Here is a 26168-nt window from a genome sequence, read left to right on the forward strand (position 1 = left end):
CCCCACATAGCCCATAAAGTGGGCAGAACCAGTTCCCAGCTGCTGGCCGCCTCCAGGGTGAGGGCCCTTCAAAACCGATTTGAAGGTGGTAATCTGTCTGAATGCCCTGCAGCCCTTCAGCCTTCCCCAGACATGCTGAAGACCCCTCCCCTCCCATCTCCACTGCCCCAGCCCGGCTGCTGGCAGACCCTGGAGAGCCTGGGCCGGCTTTGAATGTGCAGAAACCACTAATGGGCCGTGGCTCAGCTTGACGAGCCTCCTGGGAGAGTTTAGAAGGAAACAGAACACTGTGGGATTATTGATCACAGGGCAGGAGGGGGGCGCGCCGTGGGTCCACAGACCGCAGTTCGAATCTCAGCCCCACCCGACATCCATGTTTTCCCAAGGAGCCTTAGGTTTCCCCAACTATCTGCCAAATGGGACTATTAACAGCGCTCAGAACCCCCAGGGCTGTTGTGAGCCCTGGACGATAATCATGAACCCTTAATGCAGCAGCTGGCACAGGGGAAGCTCTGGCTAAATCAGCATGGTTGTCGCTGTGGCTGCTCTTGTTGCATCAGAGAGAGCTGGCCAGCCGTGCAGGTCACTAACCAGGGGTCAGGGGAGAGGGTCTGGGCCACAACAGCGTGTGTGAGCAGCCGTGATTATGATTACTTTCGGACTGATGGAAGATTCGGCGAACTCCCTCCCTGGGACGTGCCATCCAGTGGGTGCTCTCTTCACGTTCAACCCACTGCCCAACCCCTGGCCACGGTGCCCCACCTGACAGGATGTCCCATGATCGCCTCCCACAAGGTGCCCTCCCGTCAGGGTCTGGTTGCCCCCCAGCTGAGGTCACTTGCCTCCACGCCTTCGCTGTCTCTCCGGAGTCAACTTCTTCTTTAGGCAAAAAGCTGAGGGCTGAAACGCCCACACACCCCACCTCTAGGCAAAGGGGTCAGATCGGGACCACATTCTCAGGGCAAACCCTCTTTCAGAGAAACAAATCTAAGGTAACGAATTCCCCGTCGCTGACGGTATCCTAGGCTGAGTTGAACTCCTAAAAACCAGTCCATCCTGGCCTTTCACCTGTAAAATGGGAATAATTCTGGTCTCTTCCTGGGAGCAACCATGTGAGGACAAAATGAGTTCGTGTGAGGGAAGTGCTGAGCACAGCGTCTGGCACATAGTAGGCGCTTTGTCAGCGCTGGCTCCGTTGTCACTGCGGCAGCTCCCACCCACTCCCGTCGTCTCTCCTCTCGGCTCTCCCCGCCTCTCGGCCTCGCTCCCTTGTTCTCACTGACTCCCCATGACAGTCTCTAGGTTTCAGGATTTTCTTTCTTTATGTCTCTCAAACTTGTTTTATCTCTCTGTCCCCAGCTGTCCTGTATCTGCCTCAGCATGTCCCATTTTGATCTTGGCCTCTCGCGACAGTCTCTCTTGCATGTGTGTCTCTCTTTGTCTCTTTGCCTCTCTCTCTCTCTCTCTCTCTCTCTCTCTCTCTCTCTCGCTCACTGTCTCTGTCTCAGGCATGAACTGGTCACTGGCTACAGTGGCCGTGACCGCCCCCACGCCCCGTCTCAGGGGCCCAGCTTCTGCCGTCCTCCAGCTGACATTTGGCCAAAGCCCCTTTCCCCTCAGTTCAGCTGGAACGAGATCGGAATTTTTCAACCAAACATTCCTAAGAAACGAAGAGAGGGGAGGGGTGTGTTTGGGGTGGGTGGACAGACAACAAAAGCAAATGCACAAAAACAGAAATGGTCCGTGCTTGACACAGGTTCCTAACTGCCATGGGGACTCAGCTCATGTGGCCAGCGCAGCCAGGTCCCCAAGAGGGGGGGGGCGGGTCTGCTCAAGGACACCAGCAGGGTGAGTCAGTGAGAAAGCCCAGCCATGCCTCCAGGCCACCATCTGAGGGCCTTCTCTGTCTCTCAGGCTGAAGAACTTCCAGCCCCATCTTAGACCCATTGTTCTGGCTGAAAATCTAGGCCAACGCCACTGGGGAGGAGAAGGGATATTTCCGCCTCTGCTCCCTTGGAAATCTCGAGATCGAAGCCCAGGCAGGTCACCAGGGAACCAGCTGGCCCCCCTCGGCCTGGTCCAGGGCCAGCATGAGCTGGAGAGGTGGACGGGTGGGCAGGCGGGCAGCAGTGGGCAGCAGTGGGCACTGCGGGGTGCAGGGCCTAGCGGGGAGGGCAGCAGCTGCCCTAATTACTCCAGCTCTCCAGGTTCCAATCTCGTTTGAAAAGGACTCCGGAGATGCAGCCTTTAATAACTACCCGTAAACAGGCAAGAAAATCGATACCTGGTAAATCGAGCCCCGGGGAGAGGGCTGCTTGGGCTGGCTGGCCCTGACCTGGCCGGGAGGAGCTCGCAGAGTCCTTTGTTCCAGAGCTCACCCATGCTGCCCTTCGGAACCCTGTCCCCACCCCCACCCCCAGGGGCCCGTGCTCCAGTCTCCAGTCCCTCTCCAACAAGACCGACCCCTCCTCTTTCCCACTCCCCGTGAGGCCTGACCTGAGCCAAGTAGGTTACCAGTTTCAGTTGCAGAAGCCGCCTCTGTACCAGGCTTCGTGCCTGGTGCTGGGAACGCAGACCTGGTCCTTGTCCTCCTGAAAGTCATCAACCAGTGAGGGAGATTAAGAACGAAAACGGATAATTGCATGACAGGGCAAGCATAGGCATGGAATAAAGAGCTGCATATGTGCCAACTCTAGCAGCAGAACAGAAAAGCACTTCCTGGAGGAGGCGGCCATGTGGAGGGTTTCGCTGGATGAATAGGAGTTCTCAGAGGAACAAGGACTGGGAGAGGGTGAATGTGGGTCATCCACGCAATAACAACAGCAGTCTGAGCTAACATTCATCCATCCAGCGCGGCTAGAGCCAAGCTCTCTGCCAAGCACCTATGCCATACATTTTCTTACTCTGTCCCACAGTAATTCTTTGGGGTAGGTATTACTACTCCCATTTCACAGACGTGGACACTGAGGCTCTATGTGGAGCCAGGATTTGCACATGGCCTGTGAGACTTCTGAGTTGTTTCAGCCACTTTACTCTGTGCCTCCCACCCCTGACCCTGCCCCCTCATCAGCTCAGGACTTGGCACACAGAGGTAGTAAAACAAAGCAAGTTCCCATCCCTCCCCTTCCTAGCCAGGGGCCATACCTTCCGGGAAACACAGAGCCTCAACCCTCAGCAGGAGGCGGATAGCGGTACTCCAGGCACATGAGACCTGAAGATTATCTATCACAGAGCCCTCGTTTTGCAGATGGGGAAACTGAGGCCCTGCGAGGAGAAGGCGGGTACTCGGAAGCAGGGCAGGAACAGGACTCAGGATTTTCCCTCTAACCAAGCCCCTCATGGGCCTTCCCTGGAGGAACACTTGTCAAGGAAAAAAAAAAATCAATGTGCACACAGTCAATTAAAATGATAAATCAGGCATCAGAATGAGGCTGCCCCGGTGGCCCAAGGGAACTTTTCACATGATTGGCTGGAACGTGAAGGTGTCCAGGGACCCACCCCCACCCTGCTACTTTCATATCAACAGCTACAGCTCTCAGGGTCTGGGCAGTTGACACGGGGCAGGGAAAGTCCATAGTCCTAGGGACTCTTTCTAACAGAGTAAAGGACAAGCTGTGCCAGCCCTGGGTAGGGACCCAAGTAGGACAATCGGCGTGTGCGCTCAGGAGAAAGAAGCCTGGGTCAAGCAAGGGGAGACGGAGATGGACCAGGGTGGGTCCCCCCCCTCTGGCTGCAGATTCCTGGGCCCGGCACCCCAGGGGGTTCCACATAGTGAGGGCCTGCTGCGTGCCAGGCACCGTGCTAGGCGCTGGAGATACAGCCCTGAGCAAAGCGGTCAAGAACCCCCTCCTTGTAGGCTGGGGCAACAGAGTAAAGAAAGTACGCAGATTAATATATCGTGCCAGGCAGTGCTAAGTGCCAGGAAGGAAAACTAAAGCAAGGTAAGACGATGGGAAGGGCAGGGCAGCCGTTTTTAGGAGGGTGGTCTCTAGGAGGGTCTTTCCAAAGAGGGGTGAGGGAAGATCAAATGCAACGGGCCCGAGGCTGGACAGCTTGGGATATTTGAGGAGCAGCGAGGAGGCCGGGGAGCTGGAATGGGGTGAGTGAGAGGGGGACTTTGTAGACAATTATGGGGCTTTGTAGGTCACGGCCAAGACTTTAGCATTTACTCGCAGCGAGTGGGAATTGGGAGGGTTTGGGGCAGAGGAAGGATGCGATCTGACTTGCACTGAACGGGATCCCTCTGGCTGCTGCATGAGAAGCAGACTACAGAAGCAAGGGCAGAAGCAGAGCCCGGCCATGAGCCTACGGCAGTCGTCCAGGCGGGGGACGTACAGGGGCGTGGACCAGGTAGATCAGTGTGCTGGGCAGCAGAAGTGGTCAGATGAGGGATGTATTGGAAGGTAGAGGTGACTGGATTTACTGATAGATTGGATGTGGGGTATGAGGTAAGAAGTCAGGGAGGAGTCCAGGTTTTGGGGGATTCAGGTCCCAAGCAGCTGGAAGGATGGAGCTGCCAGTAACTGCAAGATGAGCAGGTTTGGGGGTGCGGGGAGATCAGAGCTTTGTTTTGGCAGAGGTGAGTCTGATGGGCCCATTGAACCTCCATGGGAAGGTGTCAGGGAGGCAGCTGGACACACAAGTATGGCTCTCAGGGAAGAGGATGTGGCTGGAAATGACAGCTTTTGGCATCAGCAGAGATAAGACACTATTTATCTTGATCGGTCCGTTTAGCAACCCCACAAGGAGGGTCTACTTATGCCCATTTTAGAGATGAGAAAACCGAGGTTCAGCGACATCGAGTCACCTGACCACAGTCACAGAGCTGGCTGCCTCCCAGGCTTGGGGTCCCACCCACACCCTGTGTTCTGTGACTCTTCTCACCGAACCTTCCTCAGCCCTGTGTGTGAGGGATGGGGTGGGTCCTGGATTAGCATCACCGTCATTTTCGAGATGGGGCCACTGAGGCCTCGGGGGACAAAAGGGACTTGCCCACAGTTGAGGATCAGTCAAGTGTGCAGTCTCCTGCAGGTGTGCCAAATGAACACAGCCAAAGAATCTCTCCATCCTGGCCCCAGGCACAGAGCAGGCTGAAGGCTCTGAGAAGTCCTGCAGCCTAGACGTTGGGTTATCTCTCTTTAACCCAGAGAGTCCACGGAGCTTTGCTTTCAAAGAGCACCCAGAGCTTCATGGAGCAGTGGTTGGGAGCAAAGCCTCAATGCCTTTGTTTTTAAAATGGAGGCATGAAGCCCCACCTGACTGGTTTATCATGTCTTAATAGGTTCTTTTCCAATGAGCGCTCAGCATGGAGCCCTCCAAAGAGCAGACAGTTGGCAAGTGTTTGTTAAAGGAAGGATCAAATGAGCAACCAGATGAATGAAAAAACAGAAAGTAGACGGAGGGATGGCCAGGATGGGGACAGGCAAAAGCCACGAAGGAATAAAAGAATAATTGAGTCCAAAGTGGATCAATGTCTGAACTAATGAATTCATTCATACGTTCAACAAATATCTATTGAGCACCTACTGTGTGCAGGTGCTAGGAATATAGCGGTGAATAAAACAAAGTCCCTACCTTGCGGCAGTGACGTTCTAGGGAAAGGAGACAGAAAATAGGTAAAATAAAAATTATACCGGATGGAGAAAATGGAGAAGAGAAAGAGAGAAGGAAAAGGAAGCGTACAGACAGGTGTGCACGTTTTTTAGCAGGGTGGTCGTAAAACGAAGGAACGACTGAACGCATAGATAAAGGAGCGCATTAAGGAGCAAGAATAAATGCGGGTGTGAATGAAAAGCATAGTAGGCATGGGCGAATGGACTAATGAATTATTGAATGAATGAACCGAGGTTCATATGAATGTGTGAACTAAGGCATGAAGAAATGAATCAGCTCGTGAAAGAATTATGGAATGAATGAGTGAACTGATGAAGGAAAGGTCTGCATGCCACCCGTAGAGGCTGCATGGTCGTGGTGGCCTCTGTAGGTCTCTGTCCCCACCCAAGTGCTGACTCTGCTTCCCCTACCTTGTGCGAAGAGCCCCCACACCCATTGGCTCTCCCGCCCCCCAGGGCCTGTGTTGACCCTGAGAGGTCGGGGAGCTTGCCTGTTCTGTCCCCACCACGCTTTGCCCGTGTGCACTGCATGCTGTCTTGACACCACTCGGTCTTTGTTGACCCTCCACCCCAGCGTTGCTGTCACCCTGACCTTCCTCTGTGCTGACCTTCTGCCCTACCCCCTCCCCCCTCAGCCCTCCCACCTGCGCCGACCCCCACCCCATGTTGTCCCTGCCCCTCCGGCCTGTCCTAACTCCTCCCCCTTGTGGGCACAGGCACCATGCGGCCCGTGCGGCGCAACTTCTACGACCCGTCGTCAGCGCCGGGCAAGGGCATCGTGTGGGAATGGGAGAATGACGGCGGCGCCTGGACGGCCTACGACATGGACATCTGCATCACCATCCAGAACGCCTACGAGAAGCAGCACCCGTGGCTCGACCTCTCGTCCCTCGGCTTCTGCTACCTCATCTACTTCAACAGCATGTCGCAGATGAACCGCCAGACGCGCCGGCGACGCCGTCTGCGCCGCCGCCTGGACCTCGCCTACCCGCTCACCGTGGGCTCCATCCCCAAGTCGCAGTCGTGGCCTGTGGGTGCCAGCTCGGGCCAGCCCTGCTCCTGCCAGCAGTGCCTGCTGGTCAACAGCACGCGCGCCGCCTCCAACGCCATCCTGGCCTCCCAGCGCCGCAAGGCGCCCCCAGCTGCCCCGCCGCTGCCCCTGCCGCCCCCTGGAGGCCCACCGGGCTCGCTCGTCGTGCGCCCCAGCGCCACCTTCGCCGGCACCGCACTCTGGGCCACGCCTGCCACCGCCACCGGCCCCACCGAACCCGCTCAGTCCCCTGGGGCGCCCCCACGGAGCCCGAGCGCCCCCAGCGGTGCGCCCACCCCCGGCCAGAACAACCTCAACCGGCCCGGGCCCCAGCGCGCCACCAGCGTGAGCACACGCGCCTCCATCCCGCCAGGGTAAGACAACCCCGAGCCCAGGGGTGGCCGCCCACCAGGGCTAGGAGCAAAGAATTACAGTCATAATAATAATCATAAGCAATGTCTAGCATCTGTTAAGTATTCACTCTGTGCCAAAGGTTATCTCAGCACCTTAACGCATTCTTACTCGTTGTCTCCATGCACGAGGACCCCATGAGGTAGGTGCCATCATCGTCCCCAGTTTACATATGAAGAAACTGATCAGGGAGGGTTAATAACGTCCCAAGACCATATATAGTCAGTTCACAAGTGGTGGGGCAGGAGCAACAACAGTAAGCGTATGTGTTCCATGTTTATGACTTGCTAAACTTTATCTGCATCATTTATTACCTCAAATCTATCATGCCCATATTACAGATGGGGAGACTGAGGCAGAGAGAGATGTGCTACCTCCTGAGAGTCACCCAGGTAGAGAGCAGGGATTGGAACTGAGACCTGCGGGATTCTGGAGTCTGCACTGTCTTCGAAATTTTAGAGGGTTTCCGCCCCGCCTCAGTCCGATCCGTCTCATGTGCAGGCTCCAGCAAGCACTAGCCACTTGTCTTAGACATTTCCCCTATAGGCCACACCTGAATCAGCACCATTACTTTGGGCTGATACTGTGATTTTCAAACTGGTCTCCGAGGACTCCTGGGGTGACCTCGGAGAGTGCAGGAGGGGGTGGTGGGTAAGGAGACGTCTGGCACGCAGGAGCAGCCTCTCTGCTCTTGTTCTAACCAGAGTGGCTCTTTCTGGATCTCTTTTATGAATTGGCAGGATTTCCCAGCGGGATTTCATCGAGGAAGGGAGCTCAGGTCACACCAAGTATGGAAATCCCTGGGTTAAGGCCTCAGGATAGGGACCCCGTGAGCCTGTCGGCCACCCGTCCTGGAGCCCAGACTTGGTCAGTCTCAGCAGAGGACCAGGCCCTGAGGGAGTGGGAATGAGAGCGAGGAGCAAAGACCTTGACCTTGGGACAGACTAGAAGGGAAAAGACCAGGTGAAGTGTGGGGTCATGATGCCTAAGAGATGGGGCCGGCACCAGAACCCAGCTCTGCTTTTGTCACTGTGGCATGGCCTAGGGGGTGACCATGATGACCTGAGGCCAGCAAAGGTCCGATCTGGATACAACCTTTGAGGTCACCTCTTCCAGGCCTCCCCTTTCTCCAAGGGAAACCAAGGCCTGTGGAAGGGAAGGGACCCTGAAGTAGGCTGACCTGTCTGCCTTCTGTCCCTTTGAGAGTCTGACTGCTTGGGTTCAAATCCCCTCTCGGTCACTTGAGATCTGGAGTGAGTCTCTCTCTTTCCCTGAACCTCAGTTTCATCATCCGTCAAATGAGAGCAAGACCCCCCATTCTGCGGAGCGGCCGTGTGTCTGAACACGGCGTCTACACATCGCAGTAGTTTGGCGATGACAGCGCTGTTTGTCATCCGAGAGGAAGGTCGGTCTGGGGGTTGGGGGTGCTGTAACTTTCCATGGGAAGGACTGCAGCAGCTGCCACCTGCCGGCCTCACCCTTCCGCTTCCCCTTCCCCTCCAGGTCATTGCTCTGGGGCAGGCCCCATGCCAACAGAGAGACCTGAGGAGGCTGGGGAGGGCCTCTCAGGAAGGTGCTGCAGGAGACATGTCTACCTGAGGATCACAGGGTCTGGAGTGTTCATTATGGCTCCTGGGAGATGGATAGCACCCTGGCTCCAGCTCCCTTAGGCAAAAGGAGGGCTGGAGGGCCCCAGAATGAATTCATTCATACGTTCAACAAATAAAGAGTAGGACAGCAAGCTGGAGTGGGTGTGGGAGGGGGTAGTTCCAGGGACCTCTGCAGCAAGAATTTGAGGACAGTCTCTCTGGGCCTGTATCGTTGTTACCCACTAGTGGGTTATGAAATTGGAAGGTTGTAATCACTTTTTTCTCGGAATGGAATGGAGTAGAAAGTACAGTCACGGTAAGAATTGCTCCTTGAATCGTTTGCACCATTTCTACATGTGTTTATGGGGCTGCCAGGTGAAATGACTTTCTTAGTCACTGATGAAATTTGTGAAAGCCACGGTTCTAGAGAAGTCTGGGAATTACTCAGCTTTTGTTTTTCAATATTAATTGTCCAAATACGTACTGTGGGTGCGTGTTCACAGAGCGAACAAGACAAAGGGGGTCCAGACTGATGGGAAGACAGACATAGAGCAAATAAATGAGTAAATGAACACAATCACTGGAGAGAGGGGCAAGTGCTGGAGAGGCAGTGGGAAAGGGCAGCGTGGCTGGGAGGGAATGGGGCGGACTCCTCCGAGGAGGTAGCCAGATCCGGAGAAGGGCTGTTCTGGGCACAGGAAGTAGCATGCGCTACTTAACTTCAACGGGGCTGGACGGATATGGCACTTCCAGGGAAGAGCTAGAGGTGTGAGGAGAATGTGGGGCCGGCAAGAAGGGGAAGGGCATCTCTCACCACGAGGGCAGAGAAGTGTAGGCGGGAATGAGTCCAGCAGGTTCTGGAGATCATGCAGGAGTGGGGGTTCCCTGCTGGAACAGTAGGGGCTGAGATTTTTTTCCAAGTGGAACTACAGAGCCAGATTGTGGGTCCTCAGGGGAGCCTGGGCTTGGTTGGCGCTGCCGGCAGTGGGGAGCTATAGAGTGTGCTGGAGTTCGAGAGGGCTGTGGGGAAAAGAAAGATCTCTCCTTGAGGGTGCTGATCATTAAATGCACCCTTTTCTGACCTGCCGTGTGTTCTCCGCCCAGTCTATATCACCTCCTCTCCTCCTCTCCTGGGAACTGTTTCTGATCCTGAGACCAGACATTGGTCTGGAAAGGGGGTGAGGGGTGTAGGCGACTGACAAGGGCTCCCTCATTCCTCCTCAGCCAGACGAGCCCCCAACCCTCATCTCCAAGGAACCCCAGCTGAAAATACCCCCGACTCGGAGTGGGAGGATGGGCGTAGGACCCTTGGAATCTGCTGCTAGTGGGTGGGGGGCGTGGGAAGAAGGCAGGACAGGGGCGTCAAACCCCGGTTCCCCCAGGCTGAAGCTTCGCTTTGCCAAACAATTGAGGCCCAGGTGAAGCCAATGAGGGCAAAAGGATGGGGTCTCTGAGGAGCCAGGCCCCCCACCCTGCCCTGGTCCCCAGAACCCCAGAGCCCTCATGCTTTTTCCAGTGTCTCAGCCTCGGTGTTTACGATGTCCAGATTCCCTCATTATAAGGATGCCTGTCACGTTGGCTAAGGCCCGCCCCGGTGACCTCATTTTAACCACCTCTGCGAAGACCCTGTCTCCAGAGTACCTAGGGACTGGGCGTTAGGACCTGGGCAAGGTGAGGTCTGGGGGACACGATGCAACGGGGAACAGAGTCTCCGTAACTCCCCCTTCAGAGCTGAGTCTCCGGCTGTCTCTTCGTCTGCCTGTGTCGCTCGGCGTCTGTCTCTGTCTGTCTGTCTGTCTGTCTTTCTCTTGCTCCTCTCCCACCTTCCCTTCCCGCTCAGCAGCTCTCTCCGCCTGCCCCTGCCCCCTTCTGTCTCCCCTTCCTCTCTCCCCATCACAGGACTCACGCAGACCCAGAGTCCAGTCCTGCCTCTGTCCTTTCCCGGCTGGATCACGTTGGGCCCATAGCTTCTCCTCCTCAGCCTCAGTTTCCCCATCTGCCAAAGTGGACCTAAGACCCCCCGCCATCCCACGCGCAGGCTCGGCAGAGCTGATTGAGCGCAAATGCATTTAAAATCGCTGCATATGACCAGCATGGGAGGGGGGAGTGGACTCTCCAGAGAGCTCTGACCCCATCCTCAGCCCTGGGTGGGCAACAGCGTGGAGGTCCAGAGAGGGGTGCCGACTTGCCCAAGGTCACACGGCCAGTGGAGCCAGAGTGTCTCCTTGGCCGGAGTTTTTTTCCACTTGCCCCAGTGATGGGGCGAGGAGCCAGCTGGCTGCCCCGGCCTGGGGGACATGCAGGGGTGGGGAAAATCCGCCCCGTCTCCTGAGAGGGCAGCGTCCAGCACTTTGGAACACAGCTGTGGGGCAGACTCAGAGTTTCCAGCCCACGTGGTGGAGGGGAGAGGGAGGGGACAGCTGCAGGCCTGTTTCCCTGGACGGAGCACTCCCTGTGTCCCAGGCGCCCCTTCCCGGCTTTAGACGCATGGCCTCTCTTACTTTCCACAGAAACCCGAAGTGGCAGAACCGATCAGCCCCATTTTTTATATGAGTAAACCGAAGCTCCCGAAGGCTGGCACTTGCTCAAGGTCACACATTAGGACTCTCGATTCGAAATCCCCTATTGGCCAGGACATTGGGGCGTCCCAACCCCCTGCCTCTCCATTCCAAGTTTCCGGCCACAGTCGCAGAGGACCCCCTCCCCCACATACACACTCCCCGACCCCGGCCCCGATTCCTCAGGGTACCTCTGAGCGGAGATTGAAGGACGTTAGGAAGCAGTCCACTCAGAGAACCGGATGAGAGTTCCAGACAGAGGGAACAGCTTGTGCAAAGGCCCCGAGGCAGGGGCACGGCTGGTAGGTGTGAGAAGGGCCAGCAGTGGCTGGAGAGACTCCACAGGGGCCCAGCGGCGGGAGAGGGGGTCGGAGATGACATGGGGCTGGTCCTCCGGGGCCACGAACACCATAGTGAGGACTTTGGCTTTTATTGTGCGTGAGACAGTGAGCCAGCGAGGCTGTGAGCTGGAGAGACACAGGTGTGACTTTGCTGTAACAGGGACACTCTGGTTGTTGAGAACAGACTTCAGGAGCCGACTGACGCAGGAGGCAGGAGCCTGTGGGGAGGTGGGCTTTGATGTGGTGGGTGTGTTTGAGTGTTTTCCTCCATTTTTTTTTTTTTTTTTTTATTTCTAGCAGTGATTTTACGTTTCTACTTAAAAGAGTCCACATTCTACCCCTCCAGTTCTTGAACAGGCGTTACATCTAAATACTTCAAAAATAAAAAAGTACTGGAAAACGCGACACGAAAAGTCTCACCCTCGCCTCGTCCCCACCTGGCCTCTGGCCCGCCCCCGCTCCCTGCTTTCCTGGCCTCACACGGGTGTGTAGTGGCTGTAAATCTGCCTCCCACCCCTTCCCCAGCACCTCACCGCAAGGTCAAACCAAACACCCCACCCTGCCCCCCAGACCTGAAGCACTTCCTGCCCTGCTCCCTGGGAGGCCAAACCACACACTCCCGTGCACGTGGCCGCCCCAGGCCGTGGGAACGCCAGCCCAGCCTGCCTGTCCTGCCTGCCTGCCCTGCTCTGCCCTCTGTTCCTCCCCTCCCCCTGCTCCCTCCTCCCCTCCCCTCCCTTGCTGGGCTCCTGCTGCACTGGGAAATCCTGGGAAAGGGTGACACTGAGCCCCCAGACCTCTGGACAAACTCGACCCCCAAATACCAACTGCCCCTCAAAATGTCTCCTTGGGGACTTCTGCACCCTTTCATCCCTAGGAATCGGGGTGGGAGGGTGAGAGGTCCCATTTGACAGAGGGGAAACAGGTCCACAGACGCTCTGAGGCTTGTCCAGGCAAATGGGGTACCAGGACAAGGACAGGAGATGTGAGCAAGGCCTCCAGGCAGCAGCTGCTGAGGGCTCGTGGGTTTTGCTGGGTCCAGGGGGCACCCAGTCTTCCCAGAGTGGGCCATGATGTCCTCAGCCTCTGGGCTCTGCAGAAGGGGTAGGCGTGGGCACCTGGTAAGTCCCAGGACTGTGGGGAGCAGGGATTCAGGCACAGGGGAAGTGGGCACTGAGAGGGGACAGATGACAGAAGCAGGCTCAGAGAGCATGGGGACCCCTTCGAGCACTATTCAGTTTCCTTCTCAGGTGACATGGCACTCACTTCCACCCCACCTCTCACCCACGCTGAGGCTCAAACCTCCCTAGGCCCCCAAGGGCCCCTGGGTAAGCGTCAGATGTCCTGAGGGCCCCTGAGGCCAATGTGGAACCTGGAAACCACCATCAGAGAACGTGACATGCCTGGGGCCTGGGAGTGGGGTGGGGGGATGGGAGGGGACAGGGAAGCCAGATATGGGTAGAGGGATAGAAATTCAGCTGCTCTAAAGGGAGCGTCAGTGTGGCTTTCTGCATCCCTAGGGTTCTGAACACAGAGAGGGGTGGCCAGAGCTGGCAGATATACCCACTGTGCAACCCGTGGTCCAGCCTGCCCAGGGCCGAGCCAGATCCAGAGTCCACGGCACAGGCTTTAGTTCACCTTTAGGGCTCAGAGGTCTCAGAAGGCTGGCTCATCTACAGGTGACCCCACAGATCAGCCTGGTGGGGTCAGCCCTGGCCACTGACTCAAAAACTCCGGGACCCGGTGCCAGCTGCCCCACTAACCAGCTGGGTGACCTTAGTGAAGTCACTTCTCTCTGGCCCTCAGTCCCATCATCTGTGAAATAAATGACAGATAAGTTTCATCTCCTGTGCCTTCTCTGCTTGAATGGTAGTGACTTCCTGGAGCACTGTCGAGAAGGATTCTGAAGTTGCATTCTGGCTTCTTGGAAAGGTGCTGGGATTGACTGGTGATGCCTGCCATGGGTGCTAGCTGGGAAGTCATAATATGTAATATCATATATTTGCCATCCCTGCTTCGACCTTGTGTCGAAGCAGGGATGGCAAATATATTTGGCATTAGAGCAGCTGCCTCTAAGGACACCAGGCCCCCTTCTGAAGAGAACACAAAGCTAGTACACCAATTTCTTATTTGGCTCAACTCCTCCATTCAGTACTGGGAACCTATTTGTGCCAAGTTTCATCTTCAGTCTTAGGGTCACAGGGCTGGATCAGACGTTTCCAGAAGCTCACAATCTAGTGGAAGAGAGAGGAGTGGAACCACAAAACTAGAAAGCCGGACCAAAAATGTCTTTGTCCTCAAAAGAGGATAAACACAGTTCCTCAGGAATTAAAAGGAGTGGATATGAATTCTCTTGCAGTTGAGCAGAAAAAGCCTCCTGAAGACAGTCTTCAAAGGGCAGATGTGAAATATTTGGGTTCCCCAAAAGCTTTTCATGGGACTCCTGCCTCGAGTGGGCTGGGAAGCATTTCTGGGAATTTCTTGGAGAAAGTTCGCTTGGGCCATTCCCACAGGATACTGACTTAATGCGCTCACTTAGAATGAATGTCGGCCGAGCACCACGGGGGACTAGCTGCTGCGGAGGGCGTCTCTCTGGAACCCCTGCTTTGAGACTCACCTCAAATGTGTGCAAATGATGCGTGAGGACAGTGTGCCCGAGCACGGGCGTGTGAGTCCTCCGCTCAGAGCTTCCTTTATTCCTTTCTTCATTCGTGCAACGGGTGTTTACTGAGCATCTACTATGTGCTCTATACCAGCGCTGATGTCGAGTGATCAAGGAGGGTCTCTCTGATGAGGTGCCATTGCAGCAGAGAGCTGAGTGAGCCTTCGGGCAGAGGGCACGGCGGGTGCAAACGCATTGAAAAAGGACCATTAGAGGAACAGCAGGTGTATCTGGACTGGAGCGTAGGAGGGGGTAGGCAATGAGGTCACAGAGGCAGGGGCGCCTGGCCATGCCAAGGACTTTATAGTACCAGATTGTGATTAGTACTGTAACAAAAAAAAAAGGTAAGCAAGGTAAGGGCAGAGACAAAGGGTCCTCTAGAGTAACGTGGTAGGGAAGGTCTCTGATAAGGCGACAGGGGGCAGACGCCTGTGTTAAGTGAGGGAACAAGGTATGAGGCTCTCTGGGGAAGAGACTTCCGGGAGCGAGATCAGCAAGTGCAAAGGCCCTGGGGTGCAAATGTGCCTGGCATGTTTGAGGAGCAGCGGGGAGACTGGGGAAACTGGGGTGGAGGGGTATGGGGTGAGCATGGGAAAAATGGAGTCCAGGGTGGATACTGGCTATCATGTAGGATAAGGGGGTTGGATTTATTCTGGGGAAGAGGGGAGCCACGGGAGATGGAGGGCGAGGACAGACAGGATCTGATGGAGGGGTGGGAAAGGCAGCAGAAAGACCAGCACGGCAGTGGGACCCATCTCTGCCCTGGAGTGGCCAAGCCCAGCTTCTGATCAGAGCAGATTTCAAGGGGGCCTGAAGGATGCCTCCAAGACTCTTTGCCAGGCTGGGCACCCAAAGGGCAGAGCAGAGAATGAAGGCTGGCCCCCTTCCGGGAGGCCTGCAGGCAGCGGTCTCTTGTCCAGGGCAGAAGGATGTTCTCACTCAGTCGGAGGAAACAGCGCATCCCACATCAAAAGGGGGCCTGGGTGGCTCCCACGCTCAGGCATCGTGGGAACCCTGATACCCTGGGTTCTCGCAGAGGGCCTGCAAATTAAGAGGGGCTGGGGGCTGCCTCGGGACTGTCCCCCAGCTTGCTGATGGGTAAATAAAAAACAGTCTAACTGTCATGCCCTGCTCACAACCCTCTTCCCAGCAGCAAGACTGACTTTTGTAACCCAGAGCTCTGTGGTGTTTAAGGGGTGCCAGGACTTGTAGGGCAGCTGAGATGTAAAACCTTCTCTTTTGGGGTTCCGCACCCCCCACCCCGCGACCTAACTCCCCTGCCAAAGGCTCAGCAAGGCCAGGTCATGAGCTGGACCTGACCTTAGGCTTTCTATAGACCTGGGGTAGCATTCCGTCTTTACTGATCGGTAAAGGCTGCACTGAGAATTGGACTCAGCTTAAGAGCGTGCTGTGATGGATTAGTGATATCTGCTGCAGGTAGGAGACAAGACGTGGTGACATGCATGCTAAAAAGTTTTCTTTCCATCCACTTTCCAGAGAGCCCTGGAGAGAAGGAGGGGTGTTTTCTCATGAGACAAAAGGGAAGGAAGGGGGTGGGGAGACCTAGGTATGATGAGGACAATAACCATCTGTCTACACTAGAAGCGTTTTCAAGGACAAGACAGGGAAAAGGAGAAGCTTGAGGTGCATGCCGCTCTGCTTTCCTGTAAGAGTAGGGGGAGGGATGAGATTAGGGTAGCGACACCCCCAGGAAGGTCCTGGAGGATTCCGACAGATCCCGAGAAGGCTCAGATGGACACACCCCATCTCTTGGGTCCCCGCAGGATGTAGTGGAAATCAAGACCTCAGCCCTGTACCAAACTGAGCTGTACATGTCTTAACTCATTGAACTCTCTCCAGACTCTATTCCATACAGGTAGGGAAACTGAGGCACAGCACCTTTCCCGCACATACACCTCAACTGACCAGGCTCCCCCATTGCACCTCCCTCAGGAGCTGGGTTCTGTAATGCCAGGCCACCAAAGTGTTTAGGAACCCAGACATCTGCTTCAGATGCCACCCTCGGCCGGGTCTGGGAGGGGTGCCCAGTGGACCAGATTAAGGCCGAGGAGCCACAGAGCGGAGGGGTTGTGTGTAGTGTGTGTGTGCGTGTATTATTGTGCACGTGACCCCACGTGAAGAGTGGGCCTCCCCAGCCGAGCATCTGTATGTCATTGTGGGAGTGTAGGTCATAGCGTGCCTGCTCATGTCCCCATGTGCGGATGGCAGGGTCCCTTTGCGGGCTGCAGAGTGTTGGGTGCTTGTGAGGAAAAAGGCACATTTCCCCCGAATTTGCTGTCAGCTTTTCCACAGCAACGTGTGGGGTGGGGTGGGGGTGGCAGCTTTTGACGTGAGGAGTACCATTCGTGAGCTGGCTTCTCTTCCAATCGAGTGCGCGTGTATATCTCTGTGTGTGGTGTGTTCCCCTACAGTATGTGTGTGTGTGGGGGGGGTATTTTCCACACAGAAGTGTGTGTGTGCCTGAATCTGTGTGTTCATGAGTGTGCTCCCTGAGAGGTGTGTACGTGTGCATGTGAGTGTGTGTATCTTTGTATGTATGTGTGCATGGTATGTGTTCCCTGGAGTGTGTGTGTGTGTACCTGTGTGTGTACGTAGGGGGAGGCATGTTCCCAGGGGTGTGTGTCTGTGAAGTCTTCTATCTATGTGTGTGTCTGTGTACTTGCGCATGTGGTGTATTCCCCAAGTATGTGTGTGCACGTATATAGAGTATACATTCCCGTGTGTGTGTGTGTGTGTGTGTGTGTGTTTCTGGACTCGCTGCGACAGCACCCAAGCCTGCCAAGCGTATCATTTGCTTAAAGACACTTCCCAGCCACCTCCCTGGTACTGACTGTGCCTGCCAGGGGCAGGTGACCAGGCTCAGTCCTTAGCAGGCAGGCAAAGGGGGCTGTAGCAGTTCCTTCGTCAGCTGTCACTGCCCCCATCCTTTCCTGCACCCCACTGTCCCCTCAGGCTGCCCCTGGCTTTCAGAACACTCATCTTTCTCAAAATTTATCTGCCCAGGGCTCCGTGCCCATCAACAGCCAAGCACTGAAGTCACAAAGGCTCAGGCAGGCACGCCATGCAGACCACAGCAGGCTTTCTCAGTCAGCTCTCTCGACAACCTCCTGGGGGAGATATTGGTATTGACCTCATTTTACAGAGAAGGAAACTGAGGGTCACAGAGGTTAAGTTACTTGCCCCAGTTTGTCATTGGAATATTTTCATGGTTTCCTCTCCGAGGTGGAGAGAAGTCATACCGTGACTTAGTGGACCGAGGTGTGGAGAGATGAAACTACTCATCCAAGGTGACACAGTGATGGTGATGATGGTGACAATGACGGTTAATGTTATATAGCCTTTATTAGGTACCGGCCATGGGGCTCGGCCCTTGACATGTAGAATCTCATTGACTCTTGACAGCAAACATAAGGGAGTTGCCACAGTATCCCATTTTACAGAAGAAACAGTCTTATGAGAGGTGTGATCATGTGCTGGGTGTCACCCAGCTGGTTAGTGGTTTAGCTGCGGTATGAAAGCGTCTCTGGCTGATTCCAAAAGTCAGAGCCCTTTGTGGGGAGGGCAACAGACGAGGGGAAGCAGACTGCATTTTCCTAGGGCCTCTTCATCTGAAGGGAGGACAATGCCTTAGTCACAGGAACTGACATCAGCGGATATTGCAGAGGAGGAATCGTTTGTCTTCACGTCTTCGGAAAACCTGGGTTTACCATCGCTAACCATATTTCCTCATGCAGGACCGAGAGCCTTTAATATGCTCACACAGGTTGTGGATTTTCCAAGAGGGAGACATTGAAGTGTTTCCTAACTTATTTGATCCCCGAATCCTCCTCTCCCAGAAATTTTTATGGGGACTAGTGCTCCATATAGCAAATTTCGACAGAGGCTGGAATGGCTAAATCACTAATAGTTGGGTTTCTGGCACAGCAGCCATTGGAACCCAGGTGCTGTGGAATGGGGGAGTTGGCGCTAAGCCTAGGGGTCCATTCCGTTATAACCGGAGTGAGGTCCTGGTCTCCCGCACCCTATGATAGAAGGATGTCAGAGTAGGAATTCGAATTCCCTGGAGATCATTCTAGAGAACGGCGGCTGGCACAAAGGAGTCAGGCTATGCCCAGGAGCCAGAGCCAGAAGGCAAACAAACCAGAGTCCCCTGATTCTCTGGTGGGGGAGGGGCTGGAATCCACCTGTGGCCTCTTCTCTTCTCCCCTCAGGGTCCCCGCGCTCCCGGTGAAGAACTTGAACGGTACCGGGCCGGTCCACCCGGCCCTGGCAGGTGAGGTCTAGGCCAAGACAGGAAAGATGGGCGGGACCCACAAGGAGGTGGCCCCACCTGTCCGCCCCTGGGGCTGAGGGGTGGGGCTCACCCCACACACACGCACCTGAGATCCCCAGGATCTCTGCGTGAGAACAAGTGGGCGGGGTCTGGGGAGAGGCCCATGGGTACACCCAATGACGGGAGGGTGGGAGTGGGTGGTCGCTCCGCCCCTAACTGCCCGGACCACGCCCCCAGGGATGACCGGGATCCTGTTGTGTGCCGCTGGGCTACCCGTGTGCCTGACGCGGGCCCCCAAACCCATTCTGCATCCGCCGCCCGTGAGCAAGAGTGACGTCAAGCCCGTGCCCGGCGTGCCTGGGGTGTGCCGCAAGACCAAGAAGAAGCACCTCAAGAAGAGTACGCCTTCCACGCCCGACCCTCATCCCTGAACTGAACCCCACTAACCTTTGGGCCTAACCCCTCTGACCCCTTCCTCCAATTTGTTCTTGGGACTTAGGACCTCACCTTCATTCCCTGACCCCATCTGCAACCAACTCCGATTACATCTCCGATAACCTGCAGCAACCCCTGACATTTGACCCCTGTCAACCCCACCTCTCTGACCTCTGACCGAGTCAAGCCTTTAAAAGTAGACCCTTCATACCCTCAAGCCCAACCCCCTGTGCCCTTGCAGGTAAGAACCCCGAGGATGTGGTTCGAAGGTACATGCAGAAAGTAAAGAACCCACCTGATGAGGTGAGTCCCAGGGGACGGAGGGCGGGCCTTGCCTGCAAAGACGAAGAGCTGTCCCCTCCCCTCCCCTTCCCTTCCCTCTCCGCTGCTCTCCTCACCCCCCTTCCCCCTGATACAAATTCCTTGTGGTTTTGTTACAGTCTCTTCTCCCAGTTTGTGGGTTTGCTTTTCCACTTTCTTTACAATGTCTTTTGATAGACAGAAGTACTGAAGTTTAATAGAAGCACATGTGTCAATCTTTTGATGATCGACCATTTTCGTATCTTATTTTCACCCATATTTTTTAAGTTTTGCTTTTTTTTTAAATCGAATTTATTAGGGTGACATTGGTTAATAAAGTTTTGCTTTTGATAGTTCTTTAAGCCCTCTGGAGGGGGCGTGAGGGAACTGTATACCTGAAATCGGTACATGGGGAAGTCTTTTCCCTGTGACAGACGGGTGCCAGAGAGGGGGTGGTCCGATGCCCTTGGTGGCCTGGGGGTCTGGCCCTGCTGCCCCCAGGGCTGCCCCCCCCACAGCCCTCAGTCTCCCCTTTTGTGCCCACCCCCAGGACTGTACCATTTGCATGGAGCGGCTGGTCACGGCATCCGGCTATGAGGGCGTCCTTCGCCACAAGGGTGTGCGGCCAGAGCTCGTCGGCCGCCTGGGCCGCTGCGGCCACATGTACCACCTGCTGTGCCTCGTGGCCATGTATTCCAATGGCAACAAGGTGGGCTGGGGAGAGGGGGACATTGGGTGGGGAGCAGGCATGGGAGCCAGGTGGGGCCGGACACCTGGGGACCTCACCACCAGCCTCCCCTGCCCCAGGATGGGAGCCTGCAGTGCCCAACCTGCAAGGCCATCTACGGGGAGAAGACGGGCACTCAGCCACCCGGGAAGATGGAGTTCCACCTTATCCCCCACTCTCTGCCCGGCTTCGCTGACACCCAGACCATCCGCATCGTCTATGACATTCCCACAGGCATCCAGGTGAGCCCCTCAACCCCTGACCCCAACTCCTCTGACCCCTCCAGAGGCCCCCACAGCTGTCTGTAGTTCAAGCCCCTGCCGTTCCTCCCCACAGGGCCCTGAGCACCCTAACCCAGGCAAGAAGTTCACTGCGAGAGGCTTCCCGCGCCACTGCTATCTGCCCAACAACGAGAAAGGCCGGAAGGTGGGTGCTCTCTCGTGAGGGTGCAGGGCTGCAGGCCAGGGCCCCAGCCACTGTCAGCCTGAGCCTGTGGTCCCAATTATCCCAGTCCCTGCTTTCATGTTCCTACCCGCACCGGCACTGACCCTAACAACCTAGTATGTGTCTCACCCTGCCAGGCACTGCTGAGGTCAGGGTCTTGGCTCCATTTTACAGATAAAGAAACAGAGCCTCAGAGCAAGTAATATGCTCTTGGTCACGCGGTAGAGCCAGGATTTGAACCCAAGTAGTCCAGGCTTTCCACCACTACACTATAGATTTTTTTTACTTTTCGGTTTTTGAAAGAAGCCAGAAATTCTGATTTTCATGTGAAATCTCCAGGTTTTTAACTATTGCCAACGAAGTCACAAAGTGGCTATTTAATACCGTGTGGGGTCCAAACCAAACACAGCGGAGGGCTGTCGGTTTGCGAGCCCTCTTTTACCCCAGAAGAAACAGGCAGATAACTTAGAAATAGCTTGTACTGGGGCAGTCAGACGAGAGTAGGAAGTGGCCAAGCCTTGCAGCCCTGGGATATCCTGAGGGGTTCATTAGCTCCTAAAGGAGCCACAAAGTGGTGGTGGGGGAGGGGGCCAGGGGCGAAGGCTGGGCTGGAGGGGCTCAAGCTGTGGGCGGGGCTGCCTGTGACCCCGCCCGTCGCCCCGCCCTCCAGGTGTTGAGACTGCTCATAACCGCCTGGGAGCGCAGGCTCATCTTCACCATTGGCACGTCCAACACCACCGGCGAGTCGGACACCGTGGTGTGGAACGAGATCCACCACAAGACTGAGTTCGGATCCAACCTCACGGGCCACGGCTATCCGGACGCTAGTTACCTAGACAACGTGCTGGCCGAGCTCACGGCCCAAGGCGTGTCCGAGGCCGCAGCCAAGGCCTGAGGCCCCAGGCTGCCCAACTTCCCTCCTGCTTTGCCCCTGGTCCGGCACATGCCTCCCTCCACCAGGTGTGTCCTGGTGGCCCAGGTTCAAGGCTGGAGAGGAGCCTGCGGAAGGAGCCGGAAGCGTTCCGGATGTTTGGTTGGTGGCCGTTGGGAATGATGAGAGGATGAAAGGCCAGCGGGCTCCGACCTGTAGCTCCCTGAGAAAGTCAGAGAGAGAGTACCGGAAACCACAGCGACCTCCCTACCGAAAAGACAGAGCCCCACCCCACACACAAACACACGTGTCCTGATGAACACATGCACGCACACCCACGTGCCTCTACCTACCCCCGACCCCCGGGGGGAGGAGACAGGAGACCCCTGTGGAACCAAGTGGATCCCACCTGTGGCTCTATCGCATCTGTACAGGCTTGTCTGCCAGCGGGAAGATTCAGGTCAAGCATTAGGGGCCTACTGGGACTCCTGGGGGAAACTTAGGAAGCTCAGCGTACCCCCATCTCTATCACCAACTGATGGGCAATGGTGGGCCCACGAGGTGGAAGCCCCCAGATTGAGCAATTTTGCAAAGGGACAGGCCAGGGAGAGGGAGGCTAGAGGTATTTTGTGCTTGTGTCTCTTCATCCTTTGGGACACTGACCCCCTCCTTCTCCCCTCCCATCCCCAGGCCTTATGTCTGTCCCAGATAAAGGCACTGTTCCCCTTTTCTCCCCATTCCATCCTCTTCATCAAATCGCTCCCAAACGTCGAGATCCAAAGGTTGGAGCTTCTGGCTTCAGGAGTGAGACGAGGAGGCCTAGCTTAGGCCGGCAGGTCTAAAAAGCAGACTGGAGAGCAAAGAGTCCATTTCCCTTACTTGGGAGTGGGCCGCAGGGTGGCTGATGGTCTCGGCCAACCAGGGGCCTGTTGCCCAGGCAACTCACCAGCTCCGCCTCTGTTGATTGGCTGCCACGGTGGAAGTCAGCCAAGATTTAAAAGGACGCCAGCGATTGCTCTTTTGAAAACCTACCAGTCCCACTGTGGGTGGAGAAATAAACGGTCTTTCTCCTCCTCTCCCAGTCTTTTCCTGCCAAGAAGCGGGGAGCGGGTGGCTGTTCCTGGGGGCCTTCCGTTTGTCCCATCAAGGAGCACGTGACAAAATGACCACCCCAGGACCGTTGCCCCTCTCAGCTTTGGGCAGCTGGAGATGCAGGGTCCCCATAAATCTCATCCTGGGACAGGCAGGGGATGTGATGGTGACAGATGAGACCCTCCCAGTCCTAGTCCCCAAGAGGGCAGAGGTGAAAGTTCCATTCTCAGGCATGGGCACCAGGCGATGCACACAGTGCTCGCTGGTAAAATTACTAGGAATGAGGAACTCAGCCTGCAACAATCTTAGCCTTTGCAATATCCCCGGGGATGCCAGGTGGCTGTGGGTGGATGCTGCAGCTCCGGGCGACCCCTTCTGGCCTTCCGTGGGATAGCACTGCATCCTGGTCCACCTTCTCCCCATCCAGGCAGGTTTAGTTTCAGTCCCACCCTCCAGTCAATCAAAACTAGAAATGAGTCCTTGGAGGCCCTTCCAGTTCTGCCAGTTGGGCGTTTTATCCTCTGTGATTCACTGTCAAACAAAATCTCACCTCAAACCCTAATACGTAAAGTCTCCCAGCCCTGGGATCCTTAAATCTCACATTCATCCACATCACCTTGAGGAACTTCTTAAGAATCCTGACTCCTGCCCCACACGCCTTCAGATGCCGATGCAGCAGATCTGGCTGGAACTCATGCATCTGCATTTCTAGCAGACATTCGAGAGGGGTGGGCTCTGGCCACAGTCTGGGAACCCCTGTCCCTGGCTCCCACGCTACCTCTATGGAACCCAGTTTGAAAACCACACATCATTTTATACAGGGTAAAATGAAGTTCAAAGAGGGGAGAAGGACCCTGGCCTGAGGTCTCCCAGGACCCAAGGGTCTGAGTAGTGCACACTGGGCTCCCAGCCTCGGTTCTTCCTGAGGGCACCTGATTCCGGAAGCTTGTGGTTAGGGCCGCCGGCTGAGGGCAGGGTTCAGGAGGATCGGTGAGGTTACAGGGATTGGCAGACATGAAAACAGGAAAGGCTGAACTGGTTTAGTGCTTGTCTGGGGCAACTAGGCCACATGGGCAGTAGGGATGCAGGTATAGCTGTATCCAGCAGCTCAGGGCCTGGCTGGCTTCATCAGTGTGGTCAGAAGCAGAGACCTCAGGCTGAGCCAACTGAGTCAGGTTCCTTATCCCAACCCCTTCAGTCTGCCTTGACCCAGAGAGTGAGACTCATTCGGTGCAAGTCTGGCCCTCTGCTTCTGTGCCCCAGGTTTTGGGCTTAGGGTATGTGAGACTAGGAGATCTTCAGAAGCCTCCAAGCCACAGCCTCAAGGAGGTATCAGACAGCCACAGGAGACTGCTGAGCCAGGGTACGCTGAGAAGGGCCCAGCGGCTTCTCACTCCCTCTGAGCGGGCTCCAGCATCTCCTCAGGGCCGGTGGGGGCCCAGGGCTGTCTTCCCCTGCTCCCGCTGCTGGAACTCCTCATGGGCTCGATCCAGGTCTTCGAGCACCTCCAGTAGGTGAGCAGCTGCCTCTCTGTGCCGGGCCAGGGCATCAGGACTGACCCCTAGGAGGGGACAAAGGGGTCAAGGGGGCTCGGCCAGGCCAGGGAAAGCTGCCACAACTCACACCCGGGCGGCTTTCTTGGATTCCAGATTTACCTTGTGCCCTGAGGATCCTAAAAGGTAGCAGAGCCCACACACACAGCACCCGGCACCCCCCAGAAACAGGACAGTGGCCAGGAAGACACAGGAATGTGCTTGGCAAGTGTGGGAGGTGTCAGAGAGGGCAAAGGGAAGGGACTTCCTTAACCCCTTACCTTCTGTGGCCCTGGAGCCTTTTCCTGTGTCTGCCCCCAGACTGGGATCCATGCTGGAATCTTCCAGGAATTTCATCCTGGAAGTTGAGAGGGAGAAAGACAAGGCTGTTCCCTGATTCCCGGTCTTACTCTCTGCCCCAGAGATTCTCTGCCAGTTGGAACAAATCTCTGTCACTGGATAACAGTGATCCTGAGGCCAGGAAGGAGAAGGGACACATCTGAGGTCTGTGCCCATGTCTCTGCAGCCCCAGGTATTGAGAGATGCTACGATCCAGTTCTGTATCACGGCCACCCAAGGATGTTTTCTCGTCCTCACCCTGAGCCTGTCCCCCCAAGTTCAGCTGACACGTATGGAAAGGATGAGTAAACGAACAGGGGACGCCACAGTGGGCGGCTGGCCCAGCCGGTCATAGGGGGTGAGGTGGGATGAGTGGGGCACCCACCTGAGCTGGTCCCGCCCCAGGAGCAGCTGCCGATACACCGTCTGGGTCTCAGCATCGGGATCCAGGGGGTCGCTCCAGTCCCCCAGGGTGACGGCAAAGTGTGTGCGGCTGCAACCGGCAGCTGAGGGGCACAGTGTCATCAGTAACCCCATCCCATTCCCCTTCCAGAAACTTCACACGGCAGGCTGTCCCCAAGCCCTGCCCTTTCTGCCGCTAAAATCGCTCTTCAAACCTACAAGTTCCTTCGAGCCCCGTGGCCCAACACGGCAGTGCCCCTCCCCACTCTCCAGCATCCTCCCACCATGGGGCCCCAGCCACAGCGACCCTTTCCCGCCCTTCCTCCATCTCCAGCCAGCCCTCCGCTCGCTCACGCCGTCTGTGCCGCCGGCAACACTCTTCCTTACCCCGTCCCTGTCCCCAACTTTGCCACCTAACTCCTACTCTCCTCTGGTCACATTTAAGCAGCACCCACTCCAGAAAGTCAAACTCCTAGCCTGGGGTCAGGTCAAAGGGATTCTCCGGAGTCTCAAAAGCCTCATCTTGGCACTTGTGAAGCCATGTCACAAGTGTCTGGTTATTCAGTTGTCTTCCTTGACAGCCAGCCTGGCACAAAGCGGGTGCTTACAAAAGAATGCCTCGCATTTAACAGCGCCATGTGCTAGGCGGTGTTCTAAGAGCTTTGCGTCTATCGACTCATGGAATCCTCGCAACGGCCCTAGGAGGTAGGCACTGCTCTCAACCCCGTTTTCGCACCTGAGGAGACTAAGAGGGGTTAAGTAATTTAAGTAAGCTATGCCCAACTTTGCATAGCCAGCCCCGGGGCCACGATGGGACGGCCGCTGATTGGCAGGCGGGTGGGGCGGAGCCTGAGTCGGCACTGCCCCCTCACCTGAGCGCTCCGTCTGGAGACAGCAGGTCCAGCGCGCGCTGCGGAAGGCACCAGGGTGGCAGGCAGCCAGCTTGTCAGGGTTGGGGGCGCTGGCCTTGCGCAGGGCGGACAGCCATTGGTTCAGCTCGTTCACATTCTGCAGGGGTTGGGGCAGGGGACGGTCAGGGGTGGGACCCAAGGGACGCCCTCGGCTCTCCATCCTTGTGGTAGTTCACCTTGCACTGGAGGTAGATGGTGTGCCGTGTTCCTGCGCCGTCCTGCGTCACCACCTGCATCACGTGCGGCAGCTGGAAGGCGCCCTCGTCCACACGCTCCACCGCGCGGATGTCCGACACCGGGATGGTGGAGCGCGTCTGGGGGAGAGGACGGTCACTGCAGGGTGGGCAGGAGGCAGGAGACAGGGGGCGGGGCTGGGGACAGGGGGCGGGGGCCCAGGATGGCAGCTTCCTCTGGGTATGTGCGTCAGGTGCTGTCTCTGGAGTTGGGGACATTCAAGCTTGTGTATCTGTGATCTGCGTGCATATCCACTCAGCTGTTCCATGAGTCCCGAAGTCCTGCCCCATCACTCGCTATGTGACAACTTCTCTGAGCATCGGTTTCCACCACCCCTATCATCTTTCATCATCATCATCATCATCGTAACCACCGACATGGCAC

The 26168-nt window shown here is 56.2% G+C and overlaps 2 protein-coding genes across 4 annotated transcripts in view; one reads left to right on the plus strand and one right to left on the minus strand.

The window, feature by feature from the left end:
* DTX1 (deltex E3 ubiquitin ligase 1) overlaps positions 1-22743 on the plus strand; it is a 33153-nt gene extending 10410 nt beyond the window's left edge. The window contains exons 1-9 of one of the 2 annotated variants that reach the window (XM_039868190.1): positions 3619-3941; positions 6329-7016; positions 18436-18497; positions 18735-18896; positions 19174-19235; positions 19783-19941; positions 20040-20201; positions 20296-20385; positions 21074-22743. In XM_039868190.1, coding sequence (XP_039724124.1) covers positions 6334-7016; positions 18436-18497; positions 18735-18896; positions 19174-19235; positions 19783-19941; positions 20040-20201; positions 20296-20385; positions 21074-21298 — 1605 coding nt within the window. In that variant the 5' untranslated portion in view covers positions 3619-3941; positions 6329-6333 and the 3' untranslated portion in view covers positions 21299-22743. Of the gene's footprint in view, positions 1-3618; positions 3942-6328; positions 7017-18435; positions 18498-18734; positions 18897-19173; positions 19236-19782; positions 19942-20039; positions 20202-20295; positions 20386-21073 lie in introns of those variants that run through there. The other variant, XM_039868189.1, reaches the window with a different exon arrangement.
* Positions 22744-23392: 649 nt separating this feature from the next.
* RASAL1 (RAS protein activator like 1) overlaps positions 23393-26168 on the minus strand; it is a 26583-nt gene continuing 23807 nt past the window's right edge. For both annotated transcript variants that reach the window (XM_039868187.1, XM_039868185.1), the window contains 5 exons: positions 25727-25864; positions 25512-25647; positions 24623-24743; positions 24180-24256; positions 23393-23927 (listed from right to left, as the gene is read on the minus strand). In XM_039868187.1, coding sequence (XP_039724121.1) covers positions 23788-23927; positions 24180-24256; positions 24623-24743; positions 25512-25647; positions 25727-25864 — 612 coding nt within the window. In that variant the 3' untranslated portion in view covers positions 23393-23787. The remainder of the gene's footprint in view (positions 23928-24179; positions 24257-24622; positions 24744-25511; positions 25648-25726; positions 25865-26168) is intronic.

This window comes from Pteropus medius, unplaced genomic scaffold, assembly GCF_902729225.1.
Source record: "Pteropus medius unplaced genomic scaffold, Ma_sr-lr_union100, whole genome shotgun sequence".
Taxonomy (NCBI): Eukaryota; Metazoa; Chordata; class Mammalia; order Chiroptera; family Pteropodidae; genus Pteropus; species Pteropus medius.